Raw genomic sequence first — 16,966 nt, 5'->3', positions numbered from 1 at the left:
TTTCATATATGAAACAAATATGTCAAAATATATTTTATTCAAAAAAGTAAATAAGTTAATCTCCCTATCTATAATTTTTGGTGATCTTTTAAATACTTAAATTATTTCACTCATTTGACTTACTCTAGTTAATGTAGCAAAATAGTTCCTCTGACACATGTATTTTGACATCCATAAAACTTTTTTTTAAATTTTGTTCATTCACATAGTATACATTTATTATGCACTGACTGCAACAGGCACTTTAGAGATACTAGGTATATAGCAGTAAAAAATACCTTTTAAAGTTTACAGACTGGCATGAAAGGCAGTAATGCAAATAATAAGTGCTATAATAGAGATATGCAAGGGTTTTATGGACAAAACAAAACAAAACAAAAAACAGCAACCTAGGCAAAGTTAGAAAGGATCTAAGAAAGGAGTGAACTGAGTCCTGAAGGATGAAGGAATCAGGGGTAAAGGGGCAAAAATTTTCCAGACAGACATAACTGCATGTGCAATGACATATCAAGACACTACGACATGGTATATTTAGAGAACTAAAAATTAATTGTTCATTGAAGATGAGGTGACAATAAGCGATTGTGGAAGATGAGATTGGAGACAGAAGTGGGACTAGGTTTTGACTCCATCTGTATGTGGTAGGAGTCTGTGAAATTCCTTTCTCAAACCTAGAGAGCAATTTAGCTTGTTCAGAGCTGGCATTCTGGAAAGCTAAGAATGGGTGATGCGTTGAGGGATTAAGAATGAAAAAATAAAGAATTACCGTAGAATCAATTTAAGGTAGTATTGGCTGAATCATTGCTCTTTATGATGCTCTAGGGGTCCCAGGAATCAATGGCTATTGCTGCTAGTTCTAAGGGGTTTTGTTTGTTTGGTTGGTTGGTTTTTGGTTAAGAGTTGTTATATGATCCACAGTGGCTCTATGAGAACATAGGTATGTACGTATAATTATATTTTTAATAAACTATTCCATAATAGTTTTATATTGTAAAAGAGTTGCAAAAATAGCACAGAGAGTTGTTACATACTCTCCACCAAGCCTCCCTCATTAACACATTACTGAGCTGCGTGGCCACAACTAAGAAACAAATTGGTACAATATTAATTAAACTCCACTAAACTGTACATCTTGCTTAGATTTTACTAGGCTTTTTCTACTTTTTTTTTCTGACTTAATATCTCGTCCAGGAGGCAATATTACAAAGTCTTAATATCTTATAGTCTCTTCTGACCTGTGACAGTTTCTCAAATGTCCCCAGTGTCTCATTTTACACTTTTGAGGAGTACTGGTTAGGTATGTTGTAGAATGTCCTTCAGTTTGGGTTCAACAACGGTCTTTTCTCATGATTACTCTTCGGCTATGGGTTTTGGTGACAAACACCAAAGGGATGAAGGGCCATTCAATAGGCCATTATTATCACATCTTATCAAAGGGTACATGCTATCAACAAGATATCACCGACAAAATTAACTTTATCTGAGATTTTGTTTGCCAGGTGTCTCCATTTTAAAGTTACCTCCCACCCGTACTTCACCCTTTGTCTCTTTCTCTCTCTCTCTTTTATTTTTTGTTTTTGTTTTGGTGTTTTTACTTTTTGTTTGTTTGTTGTTTGTTTGAATATACCTGACACACAATGTCACCTTAGTTTCAAGTATACAACTGAGTCATTCAACAAGTTTATACATTATGCTATGCTTATCACAAGTGTAGCTACCATCTGTCCCATTACATTCCATGTCATTTATTATTTCTCTATTCATTGTACAGGAAGTCCTCAGTACAGTCTGAACTCAAAAGGTCTGGGTAAGGGAGACATTAAGCACCATTTCCTAGAGGCAGAGGTTGGGGGGGTAGATATATCTATGTATATCATCTGTGATTCTTTTGGAATTCTTTAAAGGAACGTGTCTCCCATATATTTGTCCCCATTTATCTAGTTATTCCATCATTTATCTATATCAGTATGGGCTGATTTCAAAGATATTTATTTTATACTTTGGATTCTAACTCTATACTCCATTATATATTTTACTGTTCGAGTTGCTCCAGATTTTGGCCATGAGGTGTTCCATCAAGTTGGTTCCTATAACCCTTTGGCATAACCCATTTAATTTTTCTAGCACTTTTCTAGCTATGTTTTGAATATAAACTGTAGCATTCAGGTATTTTATCCAAATAAAGATGGAAGAAAATGAAGTGCTTTTCTTGACATTGTTGTATGTAAAATAATATCCATGGATCTAGACACATTTTATTATTTGAAGAGACTATCATGTTTAAGCCATTGTATCAATTAGGATACGTAGTAAGAGATGGAAGTAGCAGGCAAAATCACGTATTTCGGTGTGTAGTAAATAAGGTTCCCTTAAAATGGCCTCCATCCATCGCAGTTCTTTTTGGATGAGCAATGGTAAATCTGAGGTTAAAAATGGCTTTTAAAAAAGTGCAAAAAGTACAGCTAGAAATTCTTGAAAGTTGAATTCTCATCTTTAACTATTTTAAATGACAGGAGTGCCACCCTAACTTTTGTAGTAATGTAAACGAAAAGCACTCTAAGAATAACTATGCTTTACATTTCACAAATTAATTTTCTCTTCAAAGACATTTATTACTTGTTCTAAAATATGTTGTTACCTTAGTAACTACCAAGTTACCTGCTGTATGCAGCAGCACTAATGAGAAGAATGTTACAAAAGACTCAAAGAAAATGAAAAAAAAAACCCAACTAGTGGTATTCTTTGATTTTAATGTCTAGAAAGACCTCCTACACATCGTTGACCATCACAGACACTTAAACCATCTATGCTATCTTCTAACAGACCTACAAACGCTAGACAAAACTCCAATCTGATTCACAATCTCTGCCTTTCATTTCCCACGTGGCAAATCCTCCAGCTTGCTCCCCTCCCCCAAGTTAGCAGCTTCTGATGCATTCCCAATGCTCATTTCCCCCCTCAGCATATTTTGTGTCCTTGGCAAGATGATATGAGGTTGTAAAAGGGATTTATACTGGCAATAAATAGGTGTGAACCTGTATTTTACTTAGGCTTTCACTAATCTGTAGCTTTGAATGCATTGACTTAATAAGGGGAATGTCGCAAATGAAACTAGGGTAAAGATTACCATAAACTTGGAGCCAAATGTCGGATTCAGATTCCAACCAGCAATGTTCAATACTGTATGAGGTAGTGGGCTCCTCTGAGATTCATTTTGTAGCTTTTAAAATAGATGATTTAAATATACTGTCTCCCAGATCTCTTCCAGTTCTGAAATCTATGATGCTCTGATAAAAAGTCTCCTTTGATAATTCCTCAGATAATCAATTTACACACTGCATTAATTTCCTGGACCAACTTCAAATACAGCTACATCTGTTCTTGGAGGCTTTATCCCCCCAAATGTAAACACTGGAGGCTTGACTTATCTTTATGCAAAGGGAAATATATAACTCAAGAGAGAATAAAGATTTTTGAGATCATTGTTTTAATCAGGCACATGTTTAGCCTATGTATAGGCTAATATGTTTATGTATAGGCTATGTTTAGCCTATGTACAGGATAATAAATGTTTGCATTATGAAGCTATTTCTTAAGAAGGGAGGATAGTCAGTATCCCTCCCCTCTATCAGAGGCCTGATCCTTTTATTCACTGGAGCCCTAGGCCAGTCTTGAGCTATCCAACTGTGACATAGGTCATAATCTCTTTCACAATGAATCATTCAGAGTTCCAGCACAAACTGTAAGGATATGGAAAAGATATATGCTCTTTCTTTTCCACCTATGTTGGTTAAAGCATGTTATAGATTGAATTGTGTCCCCCACAAAATTCATGGGTTGAAATCCTATCTCCTACCTCAGAATGTGATCTTATTTGTAAATACAGCCCTTACAGATATAGTTAGTTAAGATGTGCTCATAATGGAGTAGGTGGGGCTTAAATCCAATATGACTTGTGTCCTTATATAAAGAGAAAAGGAGAAATCTCGATATAGGCAGGGAGACCCCCATATGAAGACTAGCCTTATGCTCCCAAATGTCAAGGAACTATCAGAATCTAAAAAATTCAGAGACAGTAGTAGAACATATCCTTCCTTAGAGTCTTCAGGGGAGGGACCATGGCCCTGCCAACACCTTGATTTCAGACTTCTGGCTTCTAAAACTATGACACAACAGGTTTCTGATGTTCTAAGCTACTAAGCTTGTGAGACTTTATCATGACAGCCCTAGGAAATTAATACACACAGTAACACAGATGTGTGATGTAGGGGGTGGGACCTGGATTTCTTTTAATATCTCTTTCAGCAAATGTATTTGTACCATCAGTGACTTATAGATTTGTTTTGCCTATGCTGCTGTTTGGATTAAAACACAGGCCAGTATATATATTTTTATGAAGCATCTGGTTTCAAATATGGGACTTTGTCACGTACTAGCTGTGTAATTAACCTCACTGATCTTTGGTTCCCTGATAATAGTAACATTTGATCTAGCATAGTAATATAAGTGAAAAACAATATAGAGGCAAATAAAAGAGTATTTGGTGTGGAGGATAAGATCAGGGACCCTGCAGCCAGTTGAACTGAACTCAGTTGAATGAGTTCAAATTCAACTCTCCCTTTTACTAGTTTTATAACTGAACTATGGACTCCGTTTCATCATTTTAAAATGAGCATTATATTAGTACCTGTCTCATAAAGTTGCCATGAAGATCAAAAAGTTAATGCATAAAGAAATCTTAGAAGATTGTCTGGAACACAGAAAGTATTCAATAAATGGTATGTAAAAGTGCCTTGCAAACTATAAAGAACCATATAAGTGCTGTAACATTATAAGTTATAGTTAATAAATAGCTTATTGATGAATGCACTTACACAGTGATAACACTTTCTACTTTTTAAAAAATTTTTTAGTGTTTATTTATTTTTGAGAGAGACAGTGTCAGAGTGTGAGCGGGCAAGGAGCAGAGAGAGGGAGGCACAGAATCTGAACCAGGCTCTAGGTTACTAGCTGTCAGCACAGAGCCCAATGTGGGGCTCCAACCCACGAACCCTGAGATCATGACCTGAGCTGAAGTCCGACACTTAATGGACTGGGCCACCCAGGCACTCCTCTCCTTTTTTTAAAGTAGTATCTATACCCAATGAGTGCTCGAACTCAAGACCTTGAAATCAAGAGTCAGACGCTCTACCGACTGAGCCAGACAGGTGTGTTGCTAACTCTGACCTTTTATTTATGTCAGTATGCCTCTTAGCAGCAGTCATTTGGATAGCTATGGAGACATAAAGAGTGACAATCACAGATGAGGGCTATTACCAAGTGGGTCAAGTATGCCAGGGAATCAGAAGAAACTTCAAAATAGAGGCTATTTCTGGTTTTCATTAGTCTGCTCATTTCCTTGTGTAAAAATATTTTAGAGCCAAAATTTTTATTGAGCATCATATTAACTGCTCTAATATGTATATAAAAAGCAAAGAATTTACATAGATTTCACTTGGGCATGGAGAAACGGGAACCGAATTTTTTAAAACTGCTTTTAAAAGTTTCTAATGAAATCTTGGGGCGCCTCAGTGGCTCAGTTAGTTAGGCAGCTGACTCTTGATTTCAGCTCAGATCATGATTCATGGTTCATGGGATTGAGCCCTAGGTCAGGCTCCATGCTGACAGTGTGAAGCCTGATTGGGATTCTCTCTTTTCCTCTCTCTCTGCCCCTCTCCTACTCACTCTCATTCTCTCTCTCTCTCTCAAACTAAATAAATAAACTTAAAAAAAAGTTTCTTGTGAAATCTTTGCATATATGTGAATGAAGATACATTGGCTATACATCACTGTCATTAGTTATAGTAAATAAAAAAAGTAGACAGCCAATCTCCCACCTTGCTGTATACCTCAAGGTGAAATTGTGTTTTTGTTGTTGTTGTTATTGTTTTGCTTTGTTTTGTTTTATCAAATAAAAGACTACCATTGCAAAATACCACTTGCTTCATATGTGTCTTGCCTTATGAAAGGAGACAAAAGCATTAACAAAACACTTTATTTTAGATTACTTGGAAGAAATGGAAACAATTGAGACTTTAAAAAATGTATTATGGGGTGGCTGAGTGGCTCAGTCGGTTGAGCATCTGACTTCAGCTCAGGTCATGATCTCATAGTTCGTGAGTTCGAGCCCTATGTCAGGCTTTGTGCTGACAGCTCAGAGCCTGGAGCCTGCATAAGATTCTGTGTCTGTCTCTCTCTGTTTGCCCCCCCCCCACACTTGCACTCTGTCTCTCGCTCTGTCTCAAAAATAAACACTAATTTTTTTTTAAATTAAAAAATTAAAAATGTATTATATTATTATATGTATTCAATTTTATACAACTTACCCAGGAAGTATATATTTGGAAAACAGATTGCCTCAGTGCTGTGGATAAGTTGTAGTCTTCAGAACTGTGGTGGGTTTGGTGTCCAGCCCACATAATATTAACCTCTGCAAAACACATAATTTGAAATGAGCCATGAGAATAAGAACAAAGCAACTTACATTTTCAGTTATGTATGCTGCTCTTGTTAAGTGAGGAAGAAAAATCTGGAACATCTCTGAAAAACCTAGCCAATATAATTATAATTAAAATAAGCTGCTTCAAATGACTCTTGGAAACAGTGAGGGTACAAATTACAAACAAATAAGAAAACTAAAACATAGCCAATAAGTATGGATAGTGTATGTGAAATAATGCAATGCCTCCAGCAAGCTGAAATGACTTCCAAAATTTATACTTGCCAATGTATTATTATAATATGACAAATCATAAAAGCTAACCGTCAGTGTTGTAACAATGCAGTCAATGGATAGTGATGATTTTTCAGTATGTGATAATATACTTATAATTAAAGAAGAATAATGTAATGGGAGAAACTGGTATAAATTTTGGAATGAAATAGTAAATAAAATTTCTTCCTGATGGCTTTTTAAATGTCTCAAAATCTGTCTATTGGAATAAAAGGCAGAGCAGAGTAATATTTGGTCCTAAGATCTAACAATTCATTTTTATTTATAGAAATATATTAGTTAACATATATCTTTTCCAATACTTTACAAATATCCGGTATCTTACACTATCATTTTTAAAATTTCCACACATAATTGCTGTTTCATCCTTATAATAAAAAATTAAATGTAAGTTGTATATTTTCATCAAGTATTACGCAGACTATTCACATACAGCCTTGCAATTCATTTACATCCCAAACGGATAGTTCCTTGTTTTTTTTCTACAACAATATGTCACTCTAGTGACCTCCTTAGTAGACAGAATAGAACAATCACACATTTTTCACTCTGTGCATATTTTTTATTTCCTATCATAATTACAGATACCACATTATAGTCTATTCAGTTAAAAGAAAGTATGTTCTTAGCTAAACTAACTATAATTAAGTTCTTTGCTACAAATATAGGAGATAGGAGGTATAGGAGACAAAATTAACCATGTGATATGATCACTGTATCCATGCCAGTATATATTAGAAATTAAATCCTTTAGTCTTGCACACATGGGGACCAAACAGACTACGAATGGGAATGGAAATATTGGGTATGGATACTAGAAGTTACCTATACTAGAAGTTAAAATACCTGGCATGTGGCGAAATAATTTGTTAGAAGATTTTATATATATATATATATATATGTGTGTGTGTGTGTGTGTGTGTGTGTGTGTGTATGTGTGTGTGTATATATGTGTGTATATATATATATATATGTGTGTGTATATATATATGTGTGTGTGTGTGTATATATATATATCCCTCCCTCAACAATCTGGGTGGACTTCTCTGCTTCTCATTTAGGAAATGAAAAATCTCTGCACAATCTATATAGAGTTACCAAACAAAATTGCAAAAGAATTTTTGGTAAATAAATGACAGCTCAGATTTAAGAAGGACTTAACTCTCTGAAAATGGAAAGATTATGAATAAAATTCTCCATCAGAAGTCATTACTATTAAAGTTATATACTTTCAGGGGGGGCAAGTATTTTCATAAACCGTAAGTTTATGTGTAACTTAGGTCCTGATTGGTTGACATTTTTTAAGTGTATTTATTTTGAGAGAGAGCAACAGAGCACATGAGTGGGGGCAGAGGGAGAGGGAGAGAGAGAGAGAGAGAGAATCCCAAACAAACTCCGTGATGTTAGTGCAGAGCCCAATGCAGGCCTCAAATCCATGAATCCTAAAATTTTGACCTGAGCCTAAGTCAAGACCCTGATGTTTAAGTGACTGAGCCACCCAGGCACCCCTGATTGGTTGACATTTTAATCATTCCTAGTAATTACCCTGTATGTCTATCCAACCAATTAAGGAAATTGCTCTTATGCAAATGAAAACTATTTCATCATAATGACCCCAAACTTCCCAAGCATAATCCTTGAAATAACCTAGAATCTTAATCTCTTGCTTATTGACTAGTTATACACTTCAAATAAGAAATTTACAAAGAATCCTGTGGCACTTGGTATCTTCAAATGTTGTGTAAAAGATTATTGAGAGGTAATAAACTTGATGAATCTACTAAGCCTTTTAAAACTCCTTGTAGAGTTAGGCTCTAAAATAATCCAAACACCATTTTCTCTTTAGAACATAACCATTATTAAACATTTTGGAACCTATTACTTAAAAACTTTGTTACAAAAAAATCATTGTCCATTTTGTTGGACTTGTTGGGATTTACTTTAAAAACTCATCATAATGCATGCATGTTATGAATTCAGAAGGGGATAAGCTAATCAGATGAGGCCCAATTAGAGAGTAATAGGATATATTTAAACTATTTCCTATAACTTCCACAGAAGCTAAATGGTGGAACAAAGAATCCACAAAGGTGGAGGTTAAAGACCTATCTCTTTGGTTGTTTTAAAAGCATTTACTTCCTATCACAAACTGTGTGTAACACAAGACTTCGTTCAATGAAGTACAGCTGTATAAACAGGGTACAGTAACTGGATCCTACTGCCTTACCTCTGTCACTTTTCAGAACTAGGAAAAACAAGAAAAAAATATAAGATTTTTTCCCACAGTTTATATGCACCTTACTTGAAGTAAATCATTTAGAAAGTGGTTATAAAAATGCGTTTTATAGAAAATTATTTCAGTAGTTCTTTTATAAGCAAAATAACAGATTAATAGTACACTTTCAAATATGTTAATTTTCACTAATATGTGAATTGATGAATTATCTGTTCTAAGGAATAAAAACAAATATTAAAGAGGAAAGATGATATTTTAAGAATAAACTTCTTTCTATCAATGAACTAACGTAATTATAAGTTATAGTCCATAACAATTTTCTTTTCCTATTAGCGAATTACTGATTATACAAGCATACAGGATGTTGTTATGGCTTTTCAATAATATAACTAGAAACATTATGTTACTTTCCAGTATTAAAATATAGACTTGTATAAATATATTTTATTAATACATTGACCAATCATTTGATTTGGCCAAAAGCTAATGCAATATGTGTGTTTATGTGTATGTTATATTCTTGAATTTGTTAACATTTTTTTTAATTGAAGTATAGCTTACATATGGTGATATCCATCCCTTTTAGTACTCGGTAATATGAGTTTTTACCAAGCAAATACAGCTGTGTAATCGCAATCAAGATACAGGACAGTTCTGACCAACCCAAAAAATTCCTCATTGCACTTTGTGCTTGTGGTAAGTAAACTCGAACATGGCTCCCTGATCAGATGATGATATTCTGAACTGTGAACTGATAACGTAATGGGATGAAACTCTTGGGACCTTGGGGAAGGTGAGGGTGTTTTGAATTCAGGAAAAAAATGAATCACTGGGATCTAGAAGGCTGTCTATGGGAGGTAGCCTCTCAGAGAGCCCCCAGTGATCCTTGCCCTTGTGGATGTCCATCCCTTGTATAATCCCTCCCATTGAGTGTGGGCTGGATTTAATAATTCCCTTCTAATGAATATAATTTTGGCAAAGGTGATGGGATGTCAATTGTGATATTAGGTTGTAAAAAGACAGAGGCTTACGTCTCGAGTGCTCTTATATTCTCAAATTCTCTAAGGAAAGTCAGTCACCATGTTGTGAATTGCCTTTTTGAAAAGCACATATGGTAGGGAATCAGGAGAGGCCCCAAGCTAACCATTGAGGAACTAAGCACCTCAGCTCAAACTCCACAAGGAATTGAATCCTGCCAACGACCATGTAAGTAAATTTGGAAGCAGATCTTCCCCCAGCTGATCCTTCATGTAACATTGCAGCTAGCAGACAGTTTAACTGCTTAACTACAACCTCGTGAAAGACCTTGAGCCAGAAGCACTCAACTAATAAACTGTGCCCAGATTCCAGACCCACAGAGACTGTGAGCTAAGCCACTAATGTGTTACAAAGAAGTGGATAATATAGTGGTCAATCCCCTAGGCCTCATTCTCCCAGTCTTTCATACCCATTGATTTGAATTCTTTACTATAGTTTTGCTTTTTGAGAATGTCATATAAATAAATTACATAGTATTTAGCCTTTTGAGTCTGGTTTCTTTTACTAAGCATAATGCATTACAGACTTCTCCATTTTATCTGTACTTTGTTTTTCCTTTTTTTTGCTGAGTAGTATTCCATTTTAATGGTTGAATCAAAATTTTTGTTTTGTTTTTATTCATTCACTAGTTGAAGAACATTTTAGTTGCTTCCAGTTTGGGGTAATTACAAATAAAGCATCTATAAACATTCTAATATAGCTTTTTTCTCTGAACCTAAGTTTCATTTCACTTGGGCAAATACTCAGGCGTGAGATTACTGAGCTGTATAGTATATTTACATTTAGGTTGTGAAGAAACAATCAAACCATTTTCCAGTGGCTGTGCATTTTCTTGTACTACCACCAGCAGTGTATGAGAGTTACATTTTCTCTATATGTCTAGCAACCCTTGGCATTATTAATTTTGTTTTTAATTTATTTGTTTCTTTTTTTTTCAATATATGAAGTTTATTGTCAAATTGGTTTCCATACAACACCCAGTGCTCATCCCAAAAGGGGCCCTCCTCAATACCCATCACCCACCCTCCCCTCCCTCCCACCCCCCATCAACCTTCAGTTTGTTCTCAGTTTTTGAGAGTCTCTTATGCTTTGGCTCTCTCCCACTCTAACCTCTTTTTTTTTTTGTTTTCCTTCCCCTCCCCTATGGGTATCTGTTAAGCTTCTCAGGATCCACATAAGAGTGAAAACATACGGTATCTGTCTTTCTCTGTATGGCTTATTTCACTTAGCATCACACTCTCCAGTTCCATCCACGTTGCTACAAAAGTTCGTATTTCATTTTTTCTCATTGCCACGTAGTACTCCATTGTGTTTCATAGCATTCCAAGACCTATATAATTGTATCACATTGAAGTTTTACTTTCCATTGCCATAATAGCTAATGACTATGATTATCTCTCCATGTGGTTATTTGCCATCTATACATGTTCTTGGAACTATCTAATCAAAATTCGTGCCCCCATTTTAATGGAGTTGTAGTCTTATTATTGAGTTTTCAGAAATCTTATATATTCATTATACAAGTCCTTTTTAGATATGTGATTTGCAAACATTTTCTCCTCTGCTATGGCTTGACTTTTCATTTCTAAGTGTCTTAAGAACATAAATTTCAATTTTGATGAAACCCATTTTAGATACCTGAGAGTTTTATTAAAATATATTTTTAGCATATATAACAAAGAATGGGGTTACTTCGGAGAAAGTTTTCAGAATGATGAGACATTTGTGTCTATAAGCAAAAGAGTCTATTTTACACATCTAAAATATATCTAAGTAAGTCTACTGAAGTGTCTTCTCACCTATGGATGGAGAGAATAACCCTCTTGCCTTTGACAAGAAATCTAACACTATAAAACACTGACCTTTTCCAATTCTAACCTCTCTTGGAATCACAATTTTAATAGATTTTTAAAACATGATATTCAAATGGAAGCTTTTAATTCTATCTTGTAGAATTTTAGAATGAGAGTTCTCCAATTATATGTTTATATGCTTTTAAAATTTAAACAGAGCAAAAGAGAAGATACAACTTTTTAGTATGAAGTAAAAAAAAAAATACATTAGAATTTATTTGCTCATGGACCAAATCCAGCCCACAACCTGCTTTGTACAGCCAACAAGCTAAGAGTGGCTTTAACATATTTTAAATGATTGAGGTAAAATCTGAAGAGTAACAGTTTATGATACAGGAATATTACACTAAAAAATTATGCACCTTCCTCTTTCTCTTTGTTGCATACCCTCTATTCTCTGGGATTGAACACCCTCAGCACTTTCATGGTCCCCTGTCTTCGTGTGACCCGTCAAAATATTCTTCATCTTTCAAGGATCACTGCATATGTCATTTTCTAACCCTCCCAGTCACAATTATTAAATACTGTTTATTTTTCCTAGGCCTCTAGCATCACGAATACTCTACTATTTTGCATCTTCCTCTGTTTTATAGGCTTCTTAATTAAGGAGATTAATTTGTCTTTGTATTTTCTATAGTGCCTCATCGTGTCTTTGCATGGTAGACATCAATATATTTTTCTTGATTAAACCTGTGTTTATTAAAAACTGGCTCATTTGAATAATCAATAACCATGTCACACTATTTTATTTGTTCAACTTTCTCATTAGTAAAAGCAATGTTTTTTTTAATTTCCCTTTACACTATTCCTTCTCTTTAATTTCAATCATAACCAAACACTCCACTTTGTAAAACATGATCCATTGACCTTCCGTTCCTTTAATTTTTTTCACCTTAAACATCTTAAAAGAGAAATTTATTTACTTTCTTAACTCCCATTCATTCTTAAGCTCATTCTTAATGGCACTTAATTCTCTCCAAAATCATTATTGGCATCTTTCTTGTCAAAGCTAAAGACTTCTTTTAGGTGGCATTCTATTTGAACTTTCTAAAACATTTGTCCACTGAATCTATCTTGAAAACCTCTCCCTCTGGCTTTCCTTTTCCCTTGCTCCCAGTTCTCCTCTTCCATTTTTCAGGCCAGGTGCATTTTCCTAACCTCTTCCCCTTTTCTCACCTATTTAAAGGGACTAATTTATTTTTCTTTGCTCCTTGCTTCTTGTTTTTCATGGTGTGCCGTGACCTGAAATGACTTCAATAAATGCTTATCCAAAAGATGAAGTTTCCCAAATACTTCAGTCTATAGGTGTCTGTTGACTTCTAGGTCTGAATTCCTTAGGGGAAATTCCATACATATTATGCCTTGAATCTATTTAATTGTCTTGCTTTCTGTCTCCTGTTGTCCTTTCCTTCTAAATTGCATCATGTCTTCTCAGTCCCCAGGCAAGGGAGAGAATAGACTGGGAAGACCTCAAAACAGAAGCAACCTCAGTGCTTTTTTTTGTATCCTCTGACCTCTCTTTAGATAGTTATGCAGGGCTTAGCATATAATCAGGACAAAAACCAGTATTTCTGTAAAATTAATTTTTTGTACATTTTATTTATTTTTGAGAGAGAGAGAGAGGGCACAAGTGGAGGAGAGGCAGAGAGAGAGGGAGACACAGAATCCAAAGCAGGCTTCAGGTTCTGAGCTGTCAGCACAGAGCCCGATGTGGGGCTCGAACTCAAACCCTGAGATCATGACCTGAGCCAAGTCGGACACTTAACAAACTGAGCCACCCATCTGCCCCTATAAAAGTAAATTTTTAAAAATGACCTCACTGAAGCTTGTGATATTTTCTTCTAATACACTGCAGCAAACAGGCCCAAGAGTTGGTTTTATTAGTAATGGGAACATTAAAAAAATGAGAAAATATGAAGAAAAATGTTGAATGACAAAAATAACATAGAGGAACATGATTATTTGTGAAGTCAAATAATAGAATTGAAGATATTCTTTCTTCAAAGATTTGACGTTTTAGAAAAATTATAGGGAAGAGGGCATGAAGAAACTCAAAAACTGTACTTGACATAGTCAAATTCTAGAGTAATAAGATAGCTTTCATACTGAAGAACATTCTCCTCTAATTCTTCAAAATATATTAAATATTATATGACCTACTGCAGCCCCTCTGGTCCTGAAGTTAGAATATCAAACTTGGAGCCTATCCTGGAGTGCTGTGTTTAGTTTTCGTAACCATTTGCAGAATGTCCCTAACTAGAGCTATCCCACTTGCTCTTAATTAAACCTACCTCATCACAAAATTAATCTTTACCTGGAGATATATATTTTTGATACACTTTTGAGGTTGGGAGAATACGAACATGACATATCACTTTGTCATATTTTCTTTTAAGAATCTCAAACAATAAAAACAAAGACAAATAACTAATATATCTACACAAAACTCCCTGATCATTTTCAAATTCCCATATAGAAAACAAAAACAAAAAAATTGTCAAAATACATAAGGCTTTCATGCATCCTCTTTCTCACTCTTTTCTGTTGTTCCAAATATTTGAGGTTGTACTGTGAACCGGTCTTAATCCTAATGGTCAAATACAAATAACCATATTTTTTATTGAAAAAAAAATGCTTTCCTCTTGCAGTAGCATTATACTTAAATATAATTTCAAAAGCAAGTTGTTAGAAATATTTTATAATGTCATTGGTATCAGAAACTATTATTTGTAATGTTACTACGCATGCAATGAAGATCCCTTAAGTTGGTTAAAGTTTAAAAGACATGAAGCAACATATTATCAAAGTCCAAGGCTCCTATTAGCCATTTCTCAGTACAGTCTAACACTTAGGAGTCCACAATAACTTGCCTTGATCCCTGAGCTTTGCAGTACAATGTGAATTTGAGCAACCACACATTTATTAGTAGATAACACAACAAATTAGTGTAGGTCAAAACAGTGATTTTAACACATCTCTTGTAATAATTTTCTTTTTCTTGTGGTCAACTTGTCTAAAATCTTGTCAAATGACCAAAAACAAACAAAACAAAACAACAACAAAAAAACCCACCACATTCTGCTAGCATTGCAGAGTTGCATAATGTGATTTCTTATAATGATGTCACGTTTGATGCTGTAGACCATGTGAAACAGATTAGCTGTGACCAAATTAGTATTCTTTTGCAAGGCCAGCTGATGTACACATGTAAAACATACAGCACATACTCTGAGATGCAATTAAATGATTCTCAAACACTATACCATCAGTAATTCCAGCCTCATAAATATCTACCTTATAGAGATAGATTTTTATTTGTTTCTTGAAACAATCAACATGACAATTTAAGTAATTTTAATACATTTTCGTCCTTGAGAAACTTACTAAGAAAATGCTTTGCTGGCGTTTTTTTTTTTTTTTTTTTTTTTTGGTTGGATAATGCCTCACTTGTTCTTTTTAAAGAGTTCTTATATTCATGTGTTCTCGGCTGTCTTTAGGAAAGATTGATGTCTGGTGTCACTGCTAGGAAGTGCAAACTGTTCAGCCTCACTGCAATCTATGTCCTCATCCTCTTGCTCCACAGGATACCACATACTTTGGCAGCCAACATTCAGAAGGGAAGTGCTTTAATGGCAATAAGTGATGCCAATGAAACCTTTCCCACAATGCTCAAAACTTAGTGGTTGGAGGCTGAGGCACCAAATGGTGGGACTAAGGAAGATAAATGGATCAATTAGCTGACAGGTTCTAATGCTGTGTACCAAACCAATGCTGAGTTTCAAAATTTCTGCTATCATTAAAATTTTCACCAAAATATCACCCTTATGATAGCCTAGTAGAATCTGGGTCTGGTTAGCAACGTCTTGACCCTCTCTTTTGAGACATAAGAACTTAGTGATCAATTGTGTTAATAATAACAATTGTCATTGTGCTTTTCTAGAAGTAATTTCCACAGTATAACATGTTCCAGCTATACCTCCACCCCTGGAGAGTGGAGCAATAGGAGGGAACCCTTCGCAATGTAAGTAAAATGAAAGGAATTTATATAAAATGACATAAAACAGGTGTTAAAGAAACAGTGAGCTCCTTAGTGGGGGAACACATGATATTGTGGAAGCAAGACATTCAAAAGCTATATGATCATGGCAAAGTCATTTAGAGTTTCCAATGTTCCCATCAATATGAGCGAGTTATGGTATTGCTTTTCATGAAAAACAATGTGGCTACATTCACAATATCAAGCAGGAATAGAATGTGAGTTTTTCTTTTTTTATAGATGGAGTTGGATTCTGATTGGGATAAATAAGTTACTCATTTGACTACTTTAGGTTACAAATACAGTCAAAGCCACCAAATCCAGTGAAATCAAGTAACCACATGTTGATTTGACCCACTACCTTGGTCTTCTTATATCCATGCTTTCAAAAAATCACCTAATTCTTCAAACTATTCCATGAAATAAACATTCAGTATTTTGCAAGTAAATCCATGAAGCATAAGATCTCAAACTGATCCTAACAACCATGAGTGATTTCTAAAGTAAGTTGAAGTTGTGTTTTTGTTTTTTGCTTTTGTTTTTGCCTACTTCAATGCCAAGACTTTTTCAAATGTAAGTAAAATTCTACCACGTCTCTCATATAGCTTTTGAATTAGGGACACCAAAAAAGCAACCATTAAAAAAAAGGAGTGGGGGAGTCAAGAGAAGTAAAGACAAAAAAAAAAAAAAAAAAAAAAGAGAGAGACTCTTGCCAGCAGTTGTGAAGAGAGGTGAAAATAGGAGAATAAAAAATAACATACATTGAAGAACAAAACTGTTTAGAAGGCTAGGCATGATTTTGAGATTGTCTTTGCTAATCTTAATAGTGAGGTAACTCTTATTTTCTTGCTATCTTAAAGAAGAGGAAATTGAGGAAAAACTTTTTCCGGATCATAATTATAAAGTGGCAGAGCCAGAATCGAAATCCAAACCTATCTGGTCCCAAAGCCCACACTCTTCCCTGAAGTCTGAAATTGGTAAGTGCTCACAGCTCTGCATGAGATGGAACAGCCAGGTGACTAATGCATAGT

At 34.9% G+C, this 16,966-nt stretch overlaps 1 protein-coding gene across 9 annotated transcripts in view; it reads right to left on the bottom strand.

Annotated features, from left to right (window-relative positions):
- The window catches only part of AGMO (alkylglycerol monooxygenase), a 383,176-nt gene that overhangs the window by 207,705 nt on the left and 158,505 nt on the right, over positions 1-16,966 (bottom strand). For all 9 annotated transcript variants that reach the window (XM_053218390.1, XM_053218388.1, XM_053218389.1 and 6 more), the window contains one exon: positions 6,366-6,469. In XM_053218390.1, coding sequence (XP_053074365.1) covers positions 6,366-6,469 — 104 coding nt within the window. The remainder of the gene's footprint in view (positions 1-6,365; positions 6,470-16,966) is intronic.

The sequence above is a fragment of the Acinonyx jubatus genome, chromosome A2 (genome assembly GCF_027475565.1).
Source record: "Acinonyx jubatus isolate Ajub_Pintada_27869175 chromosome A2, VMU_Ajub_asm_v1.0, whole genome shotgun sequence".
NCBI classification, from domain to species: domain Eukaryota; kingdom Metazoa; phylum Chordata; class Mammalia; order Carnivora; family Felidae; genus Acinonyx; species Acinonyx jubatus.
The sequence above is the reverse complement of the archived record's forward strand: the minus strand, read 5'-3'. Positions and strand labels throughout refer to the sequence as shown.